The 16850-nt window shown below is 42.2% G+C and overlaps 1 protein-coding gene across 1 annotated transcript in view; it reads right to left on the bottom strand.

Moving 5' to 3' along the window:
- The window catches only part of LOC126337052 (protein takeout-like), a 60405-nt gene extending 58246 nt beyond the window's left edge, over positions 1 to 2159 (bottom strand). Inside the window, exon 1 of the mRNA XM_050001379.1 lies at positions 1993 to 2159. Coding sequence (XP_049857336.1) covers positions 1993 to 2080 — 88 coding nt within the window. The 5' untranslated portion in view covers positions 2081 to 2159. The remainder of the gene's footprint in view (positions 1 to 1992) is intronic.
- Positions 2160 to 16850: the final 14691 nt, after the last annotated feature.

Here is a 16850-nt window from a genome sequence, read left to right as displayed (position 1 = left end):
ACTGGCGGTCCCTGCGCAGTGTCGGAGCGCGTGTGGGGTGTCCGATCGCTACGAGCTTCGTGGCTCACTGACCCAGGACGTCAAAGTTGAGTGGTGTCTTAAGTACCCACGCCACGTTTGTTCATGTTGTGTCGTTCGTTTCGGTGGTTTACTGTTGGGCAGCTTTTTCTGTGAGCAATACCGAGCGTCTGTAGTGGTGACATCGAGCCGTCGTGTGGTGGAATTAATTATATTCGTTCACTACAATTCAAGTGCAACAGCGGAGATTTCTGCCTTGTGGCCGTTGTATTCCGATAACCTGCCCAGGCAGTGTCCTTTCCTCACCTTTTGTTACTGTCAAACATGGCGTGTAGTATTTAATTGTGGATAATCACGTCTGTAACAGGTTGGTCTTTGAGTTTTCATGTACCGATTGATGGCTAGCAACTCGTTTGGTCGTTCTGTCCATGACTGTCTCTTGGTTGGGTTTCCGCCGATGGATTAAGTGTTGTTGGACCCACGACCTGTCTCAGCTAAGTGAACGTTAATGTTTCGAGGTCAGCCCCTCCCCCCCATGGAGGCGTCTGAGTGCCGTTGTCTATACTGTCCTTTTCATGGGTGTTTAATAGTCTGTTGGTAGTCTATTATAGCCAATGCTTGAAAGAAAAACAAATTTTTATTGTATTTTATGTAAATCAAAGGCCTACAGCCCGTTTAGGTAATTCTGAATTCTGGTAATTGGATATTTTGCTGTTGTGCTATCTTTTCATTTAGTGCGCTGTCAGCCACTTCAAACGTAAAGGTGTAAGGTATTTTGAATTTTTGGAAAATCGGTTGTAGGCCTTCAGCCGCTTAAAACCTTATTCTTAAATTTAGTTATCGTCGTTGCGTTGCCTTTTCATTTAGTGTGCCTTTGGCCACTTAAAACTTAAAGGTTTAAGCTATTTTTGAATTTTTGGAAAATCAAGTGTAGGCCTTCAGCCACTTATAGCCTTATTCTTAAAATTTCCCCTTAAGCGTAACACTGCGGCCTTCTGCCTTAAAAGATTATGGTAATATATTTTAAAATTTTGAAATTTAATTGTTGGCTTCAGCCGTTGGTATTGCACCTTGTTTATGTTTGTTGTATCCACTTTTGCCTTGAGGCTTTCTGCCTAGCTGTAATATATACATATATTTTTTAATTATTTTATTTGCAATGTAAATTGCATATCTTCAGTCACTTGAAATTTATCTTGTTGATTTTTAAGATTTCTTGTTTGGAGGCCTTCAGCCATGAAAGAATTGGCTTTTGGCACTCGTAGTTGTAAAGATTCGGCTATGTGCAGTTTTGGTTTAAATGTGTTATTCAATTACATAAATAACAATTATGAAGTGAAACTAACCGTCACCTTATTTGGCCCATTCCACAATCCTAATCACCTTTCCTGCCCTGCGCGTTTAGTGGGCGTTTCAATCAGCGTTCTGAAGATCCCAACACCAGTATGTAGTGTCTGGAATTTTGATGCTGTTTCGGAGCATTGTAATGCCATAGTTTAAACGAAACCTTATAAAATACTCTAACATCTATCAGCAGTTACACAACTTAGTCCGCAGCTCGTGGTCGTGCGTTAGCGTTCTCGCTTCCCGCGCCCGGGTTCCCAGGTTCGATTCCCGGCGGGGTCAGGGATTTTCCCTGCCTCGTGATGACTGGGTGTTGTGTGCTGTCCTTAGGTTAGTTAGGTTTAAGTAGTTCTAAGTTCTAGGGGACTGACGACCATAGATGTCAAGTCCCATAGTGCTCAGAGCCATTTGAACACAACTTAATCAAAATGAAAACCAACCTAACAACACAACATCGTTTAGGAAATTAATCATGAGCAATGAAGCGCTGACCATGAACGCACGTTTCACATCCAGAGAAATGGCGTAGTTAATAATGAGACCTGGATAGAATCTCAGTTAATTCAATGTGGAAATGTGGTCCTACGGAGGCAGAGCTGTTGTTGTCAGTAAGTTACGCAAAGTACTTACGCAAATCGCGGCCTCTGGCTTGATGCGCCGCACACAGCAGCAGCAGAAGCAGCGGCGGCGGCAGTGCGTAGCAGACGTGTCGGCCCATCGCGTGCGTCCCTGTGTCTGAGCGGCAGCGGCTGGCAAGAGCCCACAGCCGGTCTGCAGTCGTTCCCGCAGTTACGCCGCACGACGCCGATTTCGCAACGCTGTACTTATCCTTCAACAGTCCTTTGCAGGTACTAATGGATTGCGATGGCCTTCAATTTTGTTTTTTATTTTCCAACAAATTTGAATCTCAAGGCCTCCTCGAGATAAATTCATGCAATCATCGTGCTATTATTTAGGGCTTATGCTCTTCGTTCCACGCGTCGTTTTTTGCCGGCCGAATAATACTAAGATATGAGCATTAGTCTCCGCTGTCAGTTTTATTCCTCACCAGCGTGTCTGATATCATCCGTTGAGTGGATTCACTGGCTACCTATGATTCGCTCGTGATGCGTGTCAGAGCAAAGATTTAGCTTTCAGGTGGTTCTGAAGTCTATTCTCCTACAATGCCCCAACTGAATTTTATATGCCTTAGGGTGTAATTAATACATAAATATATAGTACAGTCCAGGAAGAAGACATTCTAAGACATTACGAAGGAATCAACCGAATGGTAAGGAGATCAGTAGATGTGACGTACATCCACAGTTTCAGTCAAATTGGATGATTTATTGAAGAGAAAGATCTTCACAAATTGTGCAAGTCAGTAACTCATTGGTCTGTCTCTGGCCCTCATGCAAGAAATTATTTGTCTTGGAACTAATTGATGGAGTTGTTGGATGCCCTCCGAGGCATTTCGTGTTTAATTCTGTTCAACTGCTGCGTTAGATCGTCTAAATCCTGAACTGCTTGCAGGGCCCTGCCAACAATACTCAGAATATTCTCGACTTACGAGGGATCCGGTGACAGTGCTGACCAAGGTATGGGTCAGTAAGCATAAAGACAAGCAGTGTAAACACACCATGTGTACGAGCGGGAATTATCTTGCTGAAATGTAAGCCCAGGGTAGCTTGTCATGAAGGGCCATAAAGCGGGGCGTAGAATGTCGTCGACGTACCGCTGTTCTTTAAAGGTTCCGCGGATGACAACCAAAGAGGTCCTGTTATGAAAAGAAATGGTATCCCAGCTCTGTCCATCGCGTCTCCAGGCATGTCTTCAGCCTGGAATCTCATTGACTGAAGATGAATTGTCCTCAGTGATGAGTCCCACTTCTAAACGAGCCCCAATAAACAGCGAAGACGTGGCTGGAGACGCCCTGGACAGCAATTTAGTATCAACCTTAGACACCAGCGTCAGAAGACGACACTGCAAATTAATTCAAATAAAACATTCCATATAACATACGACTAATTTTTATTGGTTAAACACATGCAGCTGTTAGAACGTAAACCATACAAATACTCACAGAGAGTATTAAGAAAAGGCAAATAATTATCTTCAAAGTCGATTTTGATGAATTCTGTGCCCTTTTGAACACTCTTGACAATTTATGTTCACTCTTGTAAGGTCGAATTAACTTTTTCTTATGAGGACAGCACCTTTTATTAACACGAATTATCACGTCACTACTGTCGAAGCATCTTCTGGGGATGTTAGGTTTAGATGAATCACTTGGTCATTAAATATAAAGACCTGAAAGACCATGAGGTAACAAAACATGCCCAATCAACTGATTGTCATACCAAACCATATATTTACTCGTACATAGTGTGTCTTGAAAGTGTGTGTCGACAAAGGCACATGTGTTTTCATCGGTCGGCATAAGTGAGTTATGAATGTTAGTGATACTGTCACGAGTGAAAGTGGCCACTTCAGTAAACGATATTATTATGATTACTCGGCGATTTGAAATTGGCCAACGAGAAAGTAGGAAACGATTACCTCCATCTGCTTCTTGAAGGTGTCGAATCCATTGTAAATCATTACGGCAGAGGCCGTACATTCGTAATGTCCACCATATCTATAACTGTGGAACACTAGTGCGTGTAGAAGTCCTGCAATTGCTGAAGCACCAGCAAGAAGATTTGAAACTGATCTCTGTAACCATCTGTATGTCAGTAACAAAAATGAGACACACATTATATAGCATGTTTTAAACGAATTAGTCTGCAATACTACCACCTGTTGGATAAACTGGCACCCAATCTCTTCACTTCTGAAGAAAGCAAGGTGGGAACACAGCAGGATGGGAAGCCACATAGACCAAAGACATATTCAAATACTAATAGTGGTAGATGAAATTTCATTTTTTAACATAACCTATTCATGTTTATCATTATACATGTCGCTGACTCTACGACAGAAACCAACGTGTCTTTGTTGAGAGCTCTCCATCAAATCAGCCAAGACTGATGCATCATTCGTAAATATATGTCTCCACAGAAGCAAATATTTTTGCCACTAACTGTTAATTAAATGTCATGAATGAAGACTGTCTAGTAGTACGATACTGTTGAATGCATGAATCAGATCATATGTATTAACCTGTAACACTACAAAACATTTTAGAAATGTGTCTGGCGGCTGAAATCTGTTTTCCATGTGGTATAATTTGCAAGAGTCTGTCACCAGCGTTTTTGGTTGTTGTTATGCTTTTTTCCAAAACATAGTGTATTGATGCGCTCTGCTGGTCCCTGACTGGATAACAGTTACGTAGCCACCCTTTGTTCTATCAGCCATGTAATATAACGATTTCTGAGCGTCAGATGAAGGAAAACCAACCATGACATGATTGGGAATAGATTTTATGGAAAAAAATTATCTAACTAGTATTCACCTTAAAAACAAAATAATGTCCTATACATGTTTACTTTCAATGAAACAATGTAAATAATCAATATCAAATGAAGCTCAGAACGCACACAATACGATCAAAAGTATCCGGTCACTCGAGTGTAATGCGAAATTGACCACCAGATGTTATGAGAGGCGGATCTGTCAGTATAGAAAGAGGTGAACATGGAGGCGGTAACGGCTATTTTGTTGTCAGCCGCCGAAGTGGCGTCAACCCAAAAAGACTTGCATCTGATGACCGGTCTACCCGACGGGAGGCCCTAGCCACACATTTCATTTCAGTAGAGAAGCAATAACAGCGGGATGGCTCGGTCAGGAGAGCTCAGTTGATAGATATCATGTATGATTTTTGGTACAAAAAATTTGTGGTATCTGAATCGATTGTGCGGGTGTTGCGATGTTGTAAACTTTATCACAGAAGTTAATTATCTCTGAGTTGTGCGAGGGCGCAGTGGAGCAGACAATGTTTAGCTCAGGTAGAGATAGAGTCGAAGTTCAGTTGTGTTAGAGTTAGGCTGATAATGTTAAGCAGTGTTACTTAGGAAGCTATGGCAATATTACGATTCAAATTTAATTCCTAGTTTATGATATTGTTCAATCAACGTGATTATGAAACTGATTTGTGAAGGTATAAATCTAATGGAATGTCAGGTAAATACAATAATAATGTTAATTTTTTTCACTATTGCTGCGCCATCGAACGAACTTGGTTGCTGTACTGAAAGTTGTTAGATTTGAGAGGTAGGGAAGCGTATTGTTTGGATGTTGAGAAGTTCATTAAATTTAAAATCTGCCTTAAGCACTTGCTCTCATCCTTTCACTTACAATTCTTTTTAATGGATGATCCAACCAAATATGTTCGAATTGTAACTAACAGAGAACTGATGGCAGAGTTCGAGTGTATCTGTGTAGATTTAGTAATTTGCAGCTTTAGTATAGCGGCGCGCAAGACAGAGAAGTACTGCAACGCGTTACCCTGATTTGCGCAGATTAGAGGTAAGGAGAAAATATTTTGATTGTTTTATTTATTCAATCAGGACCAACTTACGTTATTCAGAGACAGTATTTGTGATCAAATTTTGCAAAGCCTGTTACTCTAGGTCTCATGTTCATGTTATTCAAGCAGTTTATACCGTTCAAAATCCTTACAATCCGATTGTTAACTTCCACAATATGAAATACTTCCCTTTTGATTATAAAAATTAACTACTTTTGCAGTGCAGCTCGTCTTTCATATTACGACAGTACAAGTCACTATACGATAGTTGATTTACTATCTCCACTCAGGCTTACAATCAGAAAGAGTACTTCAGGTCATATTTTTATTAATTTAGATAACTTTCTCAGTGACTTTGGACCTGAACTATTCATTGGGACCTGAACAACTGATCCATCAGGAACTGTTGAATGATTTCAAAACTGACCAGGTCGAATGTTGTTGTTGCGACTGTGAAGTGGAAATGCGAAGAAATAACAACACTTAAACCGAGAACAGGTAGACCTCATACACGGACGGACAGGGTCCGTCGGGCATTTTGGAGGGTGCTTGAATCCCGTGAAATCAGCGGACGGAATCACTCCGCAGTGGTACCAGCAGCCCAGCTAACACAATGAGTGTGCGTAGTGAGTTAAAAATAACGGGGTACGACGGTCAAGCAGCTTCTCATAAGCCACACATTTCTGTAACCAGTTACAATCGACAATTGAGATGGTGAAAATAGCAACACCATTGGACAGGGGATGACAGGAAACGAGTGATTTGGACTGATAGATCAGTGCATACCACGTGGCAATCCGGTGGAAGCGTCAGGGTTTGCAGAGTGTCTGGAGAACATTACCTGCCATCATGTGCCAGCAGTGCAGCACAGAGGATGTGGTGTTGTGGTGTTGGGCTGTTTCTCATGGTTCCGGTGTGGTGCCCTTACTGCGCTTAAGAGAACGCTGAATTTGGAATGACGAGAACACGTTTTACAGCACTGTGCACAGCAGCAGTAAAGGAACAGTTGGGAGACAAAGATAATATCAGCAGTCTAATGCATTCAGTCATTAAGCAACATCTGTGAGGCAACGGGACAGTAACAGTTTTAAAATGAATTCGCCTGTCCAGAGGCCCCATCTCAATCCAACGGATGTTCATCGAGCATATGAGTCGAAAGACGTGTTGTGTCCAGGGGAAACCTGGAATTCCTTACCAGCCACTCTGGTGACAGCTTGCCAGACTAGAGACAGAAGGAATTAATTTGGAGTAGTGCAGCAGGTAGGGCTGTCTTCTGGAAGGTCCCCAGAAAGCTGACAAGCAGGGGAGTTTTCGTACATTTTTGTTCTACTGCTCATATGTAATATACACTCCTGGAAATTGAAATAAGAACACCGTGAATTCATTGTCCCAGGAAGGGGAAACTTTATTGACACATTCCTGGGGTCAGATACATCACATGATCACACTGACAGAACCACAGGCACATAGACACAGGCAACAGAGCATGCACAATGTCGGCACTAGTACAGTGTATATCCACCTTTCGCAGCAATGCAGGCTGCTATTCTCCCATGGAGACGATCGTAGAGATGCTGGATGTAGTCCTGTGGAACGGCTTGCCATGCCATTTCCACCTGGCGCCTCAGTTGGACCAGCGTTCGTGCTGGACGTGCAGACCGCGTGAGACGACGCTTCATCCAGTCCCAAACATGCTCAATGGGGGACAGATCCGGAGATCTTGCTGGCCAGGGTAGTTGACTTACATCTTCTAGAGCACGCTGGGTGGCACGGGATACATGCGGACGTGCATTGTCCTGCTGGAACAACAAGTTCCCTTGCCGGTCTAGGAATGGTAGACGGTGAGTTCGATGACGGTTTGCATGTACCGTGCACTATTCAGTGTCCCCTCGACGATCACCAGAGGTGTACGGCCAGTGTAGGAGATCGCTCCCCACACCATGGTGCCGGGTGTTGGCCCTGTGTGCCTCGGTCGTATGCAGTCCTGATTGTGGCGCTCACCTGCGCGGCGCCAAACACGCATACAACCATCATTGGCACCAAGGCAGAAGCGACTCTCATCGCTGAAGACGACACGTCTCCATTCGTCCCTCCATTCACACCTGTCGCGACACCACTGGAGGCGGGGCTGCACGATGTTGGGGCGTGAGCGGAAGACGGCCTAACGGTGTGCGGGACCGTAGCCCAGCTTCATGGAGACGGTTGCGAATGGTCCTCGCCGATACCCCAGGAGCACATACGGTTGACGCCCACGCTGTTGCGGCATGCTACCAGTGTTAAAGACTGCGATGGAGCTCCGTATGCCACGGCAGACTGGCTGACACTGACGGCGGCGGTGCACAAATGCTGCGCAGCTAGCGCCATTCGACGGCCAACACCGAAGTTCCTGGTGTGTCCGCTGTGCCGTGCATGTGATCATTGCTTGTACAGCCCTCTCGCAGTGTCCGGAGCAAGTATGATGGATCTGACACACTGGTGTCAATGTGTTCTTTTTCCATTTCCAGGAGTGTATGTTGTTCTTCCAATGATGGAAACTGAGTCTCTCCGTTAAATTACTTACTTCCTTCAATTGCATCGGCGATGTCTAGTTATATTTTTGAGTATAAAAAATTCCACCCTACGCAGTTTCCTTCAGTTGTCAAGCATCATATATCGTCTAGTTCAGTCAGCTTGTCTTGAATGAGGCATTTTTTTTCAGGCAACACAATACTATAAGGGACAGGGTGCAGTGCAAAGAGGGCAGTGCGTCTGCTGTAGTGACATCTGTCCACACCACAACAAATGCCTGCTTGACTGAAAGAAGTAATCACATCGTCTTATAATTTCATCGTAAATATCACCACTACAAGAGTTTCCTATGACAGAGCCATTCCTATACCAACAATTCTGAGAAGATCTATAGGCTTCAACCAGTGTACAGTCTAGCATTCAATGTGGTATAGGTACTTGATGGTGTACATTTCGTGAATGATATTGTAGTTTTTGCTCATCGCAAATTCAAGTGTGTTGTAAAAATGTAATCAACCACCAGTTCAACAAGTTCAGCGATTGGATAGGGCGCAGTGCCTCCATTCCACACTTTGTGAGGCCTCCGTAAATATGTCACACTTACGTATCAGTTAGTTCGTTGGTATTCTAGCGCGAATGCCATCGTATGGAATGGCGTAAAAATCTTCACTGCTTTTACCAGTCACCGTGCTGGGTGTTTAAACCATGTACTCCTTCATTCAGATCTCATTGCATAACGTTTCTTCCTCCACTCGTGCTTAGGTGGTGTTGTCTGTCGTACGCGCTGGGATAAAGCTAGGATTTACTTGGCGGTCTGTTGATAAGTCAGCGGCTCGTGGTCTTGAGTCCGTGTTCTCGCTTTGCGAGCACGGAGTCCCTAGTTTGATTACCGGCGGAATCACGGATTTTCACTTGCCCCGAGATGACTGGATGTTGTTGTGTAGTCTTCATCATCATCATACCCCATTGCGGTCGAAGGAAGGCAACGGCAAACCACTTACATTAGGACCTTGCCTAGTACGGCGGTACAGGCCTCCCGCATCCCCTACGTTGTGTCAAGAAGCACGGGACTTCATTTCCAGTTCCTGTTGATAAACACGGATGCAGAAAACCGTTAGAAATCAGTGAAAAATTCGTCCTTGCCTTATATCTTCGAATAGGATTTTTGTATATGTACAAAAATCCGTCGCTACCGATACGACAGATTTCAGATACAGGATCTGTATTTCCGGAGTTTCTATGTCACACGTATTACACCCATGGGAAGATAAGCAGAACACAGGTAATCTATACCGGAAATGGCGACAAGACGGCAGTCGAATATGTTAGGAAAAGTAGACGATTTTGAGAAAATGTACTGGAAGGCATTAAACTGTAATAAACAGAGTATAGCTACACTACAACTAGTCGTCCTGAACTGAATATTTCGTTCTAGCCCTTAAAATCAATACACCCTGAAGGCACCATGCAACAGAAATCAAACTGGCAAAAAGTGCACCGCGTGTTATAATTTTCAAATTATTAGCAGGCTGCTACATGCCATATAGGGAAAGACTATGCAGAGGAATTCTTATTTAGAAATCGCATCTGATTCTTGGTTGTAAATGAAAAATGTATTGTATGTCGTGAAAGAGGAGTCCGGTCTACCTGCACGTAGTCGAATTTCACAGCATCATGATCGTGGCCTATCGACACTGCAGTTTATCGTCCCACGATATTGCTTCTTGCATAGGGCAGGAGCTCACAACTGCCACGCAAATACGAAATCGATGAGTTTAGGGAAGCCTTTTCCAACGCCATGCAGGTTCTCAATGACCTCATGTAACTAACGTTCTGGAGGTCTGACATACAATTCACTCAGCCATGCTGATCGTACAGAAATTTTATGGACCTTGAATCGGGGAAATTAGCTTGTTTCTAGGAAGAAGAGTATCCACGCGGAAAATGTGATGACGCCTGGGACACAAAGTAGAAAAAAGAAAAGTCCGCACAGGATATTCTGGCCGGCATGAAGTGGCCAATTCCAGGGCTTCGAGAAAACTTTCGAATTTATTTTGTTGATCTGGGTTGCTCCGGGTTGCTCTGAGGCTGCTCAACTTTGGGCCGGAAGGACACATCTGTAAATGTCAAAACAAGGAAACAAATAAACAAAAACAACATATTCCACCAGCCCCCACCTTTTGAAAAATCTGATTTTTTATACTTGCTCTGAGTTCCTCTAGTTCTCTGAACATTGCTTCTGAACAACAATGTCCTCAGACAAACAGTTTTTAAATGGAAAGCTAAAACGAATTTTCCAGTCTTCCACTTTTTGAAAAATCGGATTTTTTTATGCTTGCTCTTTGTTGCTCTGAACGTTGCTCCAGAACAACACCGTCCTCAGAAAAGCAGTTTTCAGATGGGAAGCTAAAACAAATTTTCCAAAATCCACCAATTTTTGAAAAATAGGTTTTTATATGGTTGCTCTGCGTTGCTCTAGTTGCTCTGAACGTTGTTCCAGAAAAACAAATGCCCTCAGACAAGTTTTTAAATGGGAAGCAAAAACAGATTATCAGCAAAATCCAACTTCCTAAAAATCGGATTTTGGCTCTAGTTACTACTTCACAACAGCAATGTCAACCTACTAGTAGTCTAGAATTGGTAACCACAACAATTTTTTTCCCACTAGAGGTCTTTCATTGAAAAGCTGGTGTCTTTAAAGTGTGCTTTGAGTTGCTCTACGTATTCCGAACATTGCTCCGGAACGGCTATGCCGACATACAAATAGTACTGAAATAGATATTAAAACCATTTTTTTCATCAGGCATTCTTTTCACACTTCTGTCTTTTTCTTCCTTGCTATGTGTCTCTGTACTTGTTCTGGACGTAATGTCTTCACATCAACAGTGCTGACAAGAAAATAGTATTCAAGTGGGAACTATAACCATTTTCTTATCAGCCTCCTTTTCTGGAAAAAAATAGTTTTTAAGTTTGTTGGACTTGCTCTAGTTCTCAACATTGCTACAGAAAGACATTTTCGACAGTAATAATAATAATTATTATTATCATTATAATAATATGGAAACGAGATAAAAATTTGCTTCGGAATTTAGACCCCCTACCACAAAGAATTAAAAATTAACGTTTTTGATTTCCAAAAAAAAAAATGTTCAAACGTGTGTGAAGTAGTATGGGACTTAACTGCTAAGGTCATCAGTCCCTAAGCTTAGACACTACTTAACCTAAACTATCCTAAGGACAAACACACACACCCATTCCCGAATGAGGACTCGAACCTCCGCCGGGACCAGCCGCACTTGGGCAACCTTTCCACCTGAATACAAATGACAGCTCCGCCAGTGAACTGCCCTTTTACACAATGAGCATGTCATCTTACGCTATCTGTGTAAGTGCACATCGCTGTCAGGTGACTTTTGTCACCTCAGTGGATGCTTCCTGGCATCTTGCAGTTCAAGTTTTTACGATGAAATGTGCATTAAGTGTTTCTAAATGTGGCACATATGTAAACATCAGACTGCGCTATAGTTCCATCTAAAAGGACAACCTTTATTTAGCATTCACATTCGGTGGCATCACCAACTCTCAACCAAAGTATCACCTTCCAACCTAACCCTGATATCGGGCTTTGATGGGAAGGGACAGTGATAGGGTGTCCAATATAACACAGTTTAGCCAAACATTTCAGTGCTGCTGGCAGGTAGAACACAAAGTATAAAATTTTTCTCAGAGCAAATTCTTTTCTTGCTACATTTCTTCAACCATGAGTAGGTTATACAATCATAGTGTAAGACAAAAGTTTCTTAGAAAGAAGTACGAACTATGAAATTCGGTTAACAGATGGAACATGGCGTTAAATTTTAAATGCTGCTTACAACTTCCAATTGCGACTAAAATCGTCCTCAGAGTCTGTGAAGTTGTTATTGTGATATCCGCAACTTCTCAGCCACTATGATTTATATGAGACACGCCATTTCTTGTCCATTCCTACTTCAGATGCCACTGCGGCGTGCAAATGAATGGCCACGCTGCGGCCAGCATCCTCGCTCAAACCAAGTTATTTAGGATCTCTTTTCGGCCTGTAGTGTCACACAGCGCATTCAAAGGATTTACTACCTGCTAATTATATGTGTAGATTAAAACCTCTTAGAACTTAAAATATAATCTCCTTGCAGGACTGCAATATGGGTTTTGGAATCTTGTACCATTTGTCACTTTATTTACTTCCGATGTTTTGGCCTAAGGTACTGGCTAAGGATGGCATTTACACATCTTAATAATATCACGTCATTTGCTGAGAAGTTACACATGGCACATTTCTATACTTGGTTGTACATAGCACTGAAGTGATATGAATCGTTAACTTTCTCTTCAGTTACTTCTAAACATATAGTTCCACTTATTGTGCCATACGTATTTCTTTTGGTGCAATATCTATTTCTTGCAATGATTACAGAACCTTCCATGTATGGCCTTGGATCTTAATAAATCAGCCTCAGTAGCATCTCTAACATACATCGACAACTTTCCTGTCTGGGGGTCCATCTGCACATCTTTCTTCTGCAAAAAAATGTCCCCAAACGAAGTCCACTAAGAAGTCTTGAGCCACCAAAAGCGTTATGTTCCACTCTGTTACCATTCAACGTTAATTGTGTTTGGTCTTTGAACTTAACTCGCTTCGTCCTCTATCCAACTGCTCCGATTAATATGATGCTGCTTACTGGCAGTGGTAAAAGTTCTTCCTCTTCTGCGAAATAACACGGTTGAAATAAGCGTCTGTATCCATACTAGCGACGACCATTAACCGGCTCGCGTAGGCATTAATACATGACACTGTTTCCAGGGCTATGCGCTTGGTTGTGCCTGTTCTCAATTCGATTTCGATTTCCTTCTCGTTTTTATATGGTAAAAGTTTTATTTCTCTTGTTTTGCCCCTTAGTGTACGTTCGGTCCGCGATTCGGAGCAATAACTGACCGTCCTTGGTTTTGCCATTCATTAAACACGGGTAGGCCTTCATTCCTATTTCTTTCATCCGTATTTCAACTTTGGTGCTTCTTATTTTTTCATTTCTCGATCGTGTCCTTCGTTTATACCGCCAGTGCCTGTAATTTCGATAGGCAGGTTGGTCCCGATGTTTGTTTAATGATTTCCAAATGTATTCTGCTGTTATTTTCGCCATGAGTGTGTCCAACCGTTTTTCCCTTTTACTCATCAAATGTTGCATTTGTTAAAGCGTGTTGGCAGCACTAAGCGGCTCAGCTGCAACTAAGTACCGGAAGAAATTAAATTAGAAATACCATGATTGTTTTGTAAGTTTTTGCGTTTTCTAATGCGAGAATTGTGGAGATACTGATGCGTCATTGGTGTTTCAATTCGTTTAACCTTTTGGACAAAGCTATTTGTATATCACCCTAACACTGGCACAAAAACAATGTGGACTTAATCAACTGATGAAGGGTCGCACAGAACGTGGGGGAATCTGTCAAGCCTATCCTTCCGAGGCGACTGCATAAGTTTCAGTCACGGAACCACATTCTTATTGTAGACGTCAGATACGCCAAATACTGTTGCTGCCCAATATAAACGTGTGAGGAAAAGAAATTAGATTAAAACTGTAGATTAAAACTGAAGAAACTGCAAAAAGGTGGGAATTTAAGGAGATGGGACCTGGATAAACTAAAAGAACCAGAGGTTGTACAGAGTTTCAGGGAGAGCATAAGGGAACAATTGACTGGAATGGGGGAAAGAAATACAATAGAAGAAGAATTGGTAGCTTTGAGGGATGAAGTAGTGAAGGCAGCAGAGGATCAAGTAGGTAAAAAGACTAGGGCTAGTAGAAATCCTTGGGTAACAGAAGAAATATTGAATTTAATTGATGAAAGGAGAAAATATAAAAATGCAGTAAATGAAGCAGGCAAAAAGGAATACAAACGTCTCAAAAATGAGATCGACAGAAAGTGCAAAATGGCTAAGCAGAGATGGCTAGAGGACAAATGTAAGGATGTAGAGGCTTATCTCACTAGAGGTAAGATAGATACTGCCTACAGGAAAATTAAAGAGACCTTTGGAGAAAAGAGGACCACTTGTATGAATATTAAGAGCTCAGATGGAAACCCAGTTCTAACCAAAGAAGGGAAAGCAGAAAGGTGGAAGGAGTATATAGAGGGTCTATACAAGGGCGATGTACTTGAGGACAATATTATGGAAATGGAAGAGGATGTAGATGAAGATGAAATGGGAGATACGATACTGCGTGAAGAGTTTGACAGAGCACTGAAAGACCTGAGTCGAAACAAGGCCCCTGGAGTAGACAACATTCCATTGGAACTACTGACGGCCTTGGGAGAGCCAGTCCTGACAAAACTCTACCATCTGGTGAGCAAGATGTATGAGACAAGTGAAATACCCTCAGACTTCAGGAAGAATGTAATAATTCCAATCCCAAAGAAAGCAGGTGTTGACAGATGTGAAAATTACCGAATATCAGTTTAATAAGTCACAGCTGTAAAATACTAACGCGAGTTCTTTACAGACGAATGGAAAACTGGTAGAAGCCGACCTCGGGGAAGATCAGTTTGGATTCCGTAGAAATGTTGGAATACGTGAGGCAATACTGACCCTATGGCTTATCTTAGAAGCTAGATTAAGAAAAGGCAAACCTACGTTTCTAGCATTTGTAGACTTAGAGAAAGCTTTTGACAATGTTGACTGGAATACTCTCTTTCAAATTCTGAAGGTGGCAGGGGTAAAATACAGGGAGCGAAAGGCTATTTACAATTTGTACAGAAACCAGATGGCAGTTATAAGAGTCGAGGGACATGAAAGGGAAGCAGTGGTGGGGAAGGGAGTAAGACAGGGTTGTAGCATATCCCCGATGTTATTCATTCTGTATATTGAGCAAGCAGTAAAGGAAACAAAAGAAAAATTCGGAGTAGGTATTAAAATCCATGGAGAAGAAATAAAAACTTTGAGGTTCGCCGATGACATCGTAATTCTGTCAGAGACAGCAAAGGACTTGGAAGAGCAGTTGAACGGAATGAATAGTGTCTTGATAGGAGGAAGAAGAGAAGTTTGTTAACATCGAGTATAGATTTAAGTGTCAGGAAGTCATTTCTGAAAGTATTTGTATGGAGTGTAGGCATGTATGGAAGTGAATCATGGACGATAAATAGTTTGGACAAGAAGAGAATAGAAGCTTTCGAAATGTGGTGCTACAGAAGAATCCTGAAGATTAGATGGGTAGATCACATAACTAATGAGGAAGTATTGAATCGGATTGGGGAGAAGAGAAGTTTGTGGCACAACTTGACCAGAAGAAGGGATCGGTTGGTAGGACATGTTCTGGGGCATCAAGGGATCACCAATTTAGTATTGGAGGGCAGCGTGGAGGGTAAAAATCGTAGAGGGAGATCAAGAGATGAATACTAAGCAGATTCAGAAGGACGTAGGTTCAGTAGGTACTGGGAGATGAAGAAGCTTGCACAGGATAGAGTAGCATGGAGAGCTGCATCAAACCAGTTTCAGGACTGAAGACCACAACAACAACACAATTTTCACTTCTGTTGATCTATTTCTGAATACTTGTCTAGTTCTGGATCCTGTGAGCAATGACTATCATAATTAGTAGAATATCCAGATGGGATCTTCTGGGAGCGACTATAGGTTAGTATTGATGGGGTCCTGAGGCATGGTATTGACGCTATCAAAATGGTTCAAATGGCTCTGAGCACTATGGGACTCAACTGCTGTGGTCATTAGTCCCCTAGAACTTAGAACTACTTAAACCTAACTAACCTAAGGACATCACACACATCCATGCTCGAGGCAGGATTCGAAGCTACGACCGTAGCAGTCGCACGGTTCCGGACTGCGCGTCTAGAACCGCGAGACCACCGCGGCCGGCTTGACGCTATCGATACTCCCTGGCTGACAATGGTCCACACAACCCTCCACTCACTGATTTAAATCACACTGACAGGATGTGCTCAAAATTGCTTATGTGTTTTTCATTGTCGCTTCTATCCAAAGAGCCAACAACAAAACGAATAAGCACTCAGTTCCATAAGCGTGAGCTGTCTGGAACGAATCTTGGTGCTCTTACTTTTCCTCATTACCACATAATTCTAACAAAAGGTTTATTATGACTGTGCATATTAAAAGTAACGAATCATTTGTTCTTTTCATAATATTTATCCTGAAAAACGAAGAAGAACAATTTTTAGCAAGGAGATTGGAAATAAAGAACGCATACTAGAGAACATTTGATCAAATCCGTACTGTCATTTTATTTATGTTACTGTAACTACATTTGTGACAAATATAATCTGTAACCTGTGGGACACTGCACGAATCAGCATGATACTGATAGCAGAAACATGGGAAACAATAATTATTGCGACATACAGCCCATGTAATTAACGCCGAATTTTTGTGAGTGCATTGGTTTTTCTGTTGCAAAGTAAACTTGGTTTATTCTTGTAAACTTTTCTTGGTCATCACATAATTTCCGGGCGTACCAAGTGCATGGAAGAATTT

Source organism: Schistocerca gregaria, chromosome 2, assembly GCF_023897955.1.
Source record: "Schistocerca gregaria isolate iqSchGreg1 chromosome 2, iqSchGreg1.2, whole genome shotgun sequence".
Taxonomy (NCBI): domain Eukaryota; kingdom Metazoa; phylum Arthropoda; class Insecta; order Orthoptera; family Acrididae; genus Schistocerca; species Schistocerca gregaria.
The sequence above is the reverse complement of the archived record's forward strand: the minus strand, read 5'-3'. Positions and strand labels throughout refer to the sequence as shown.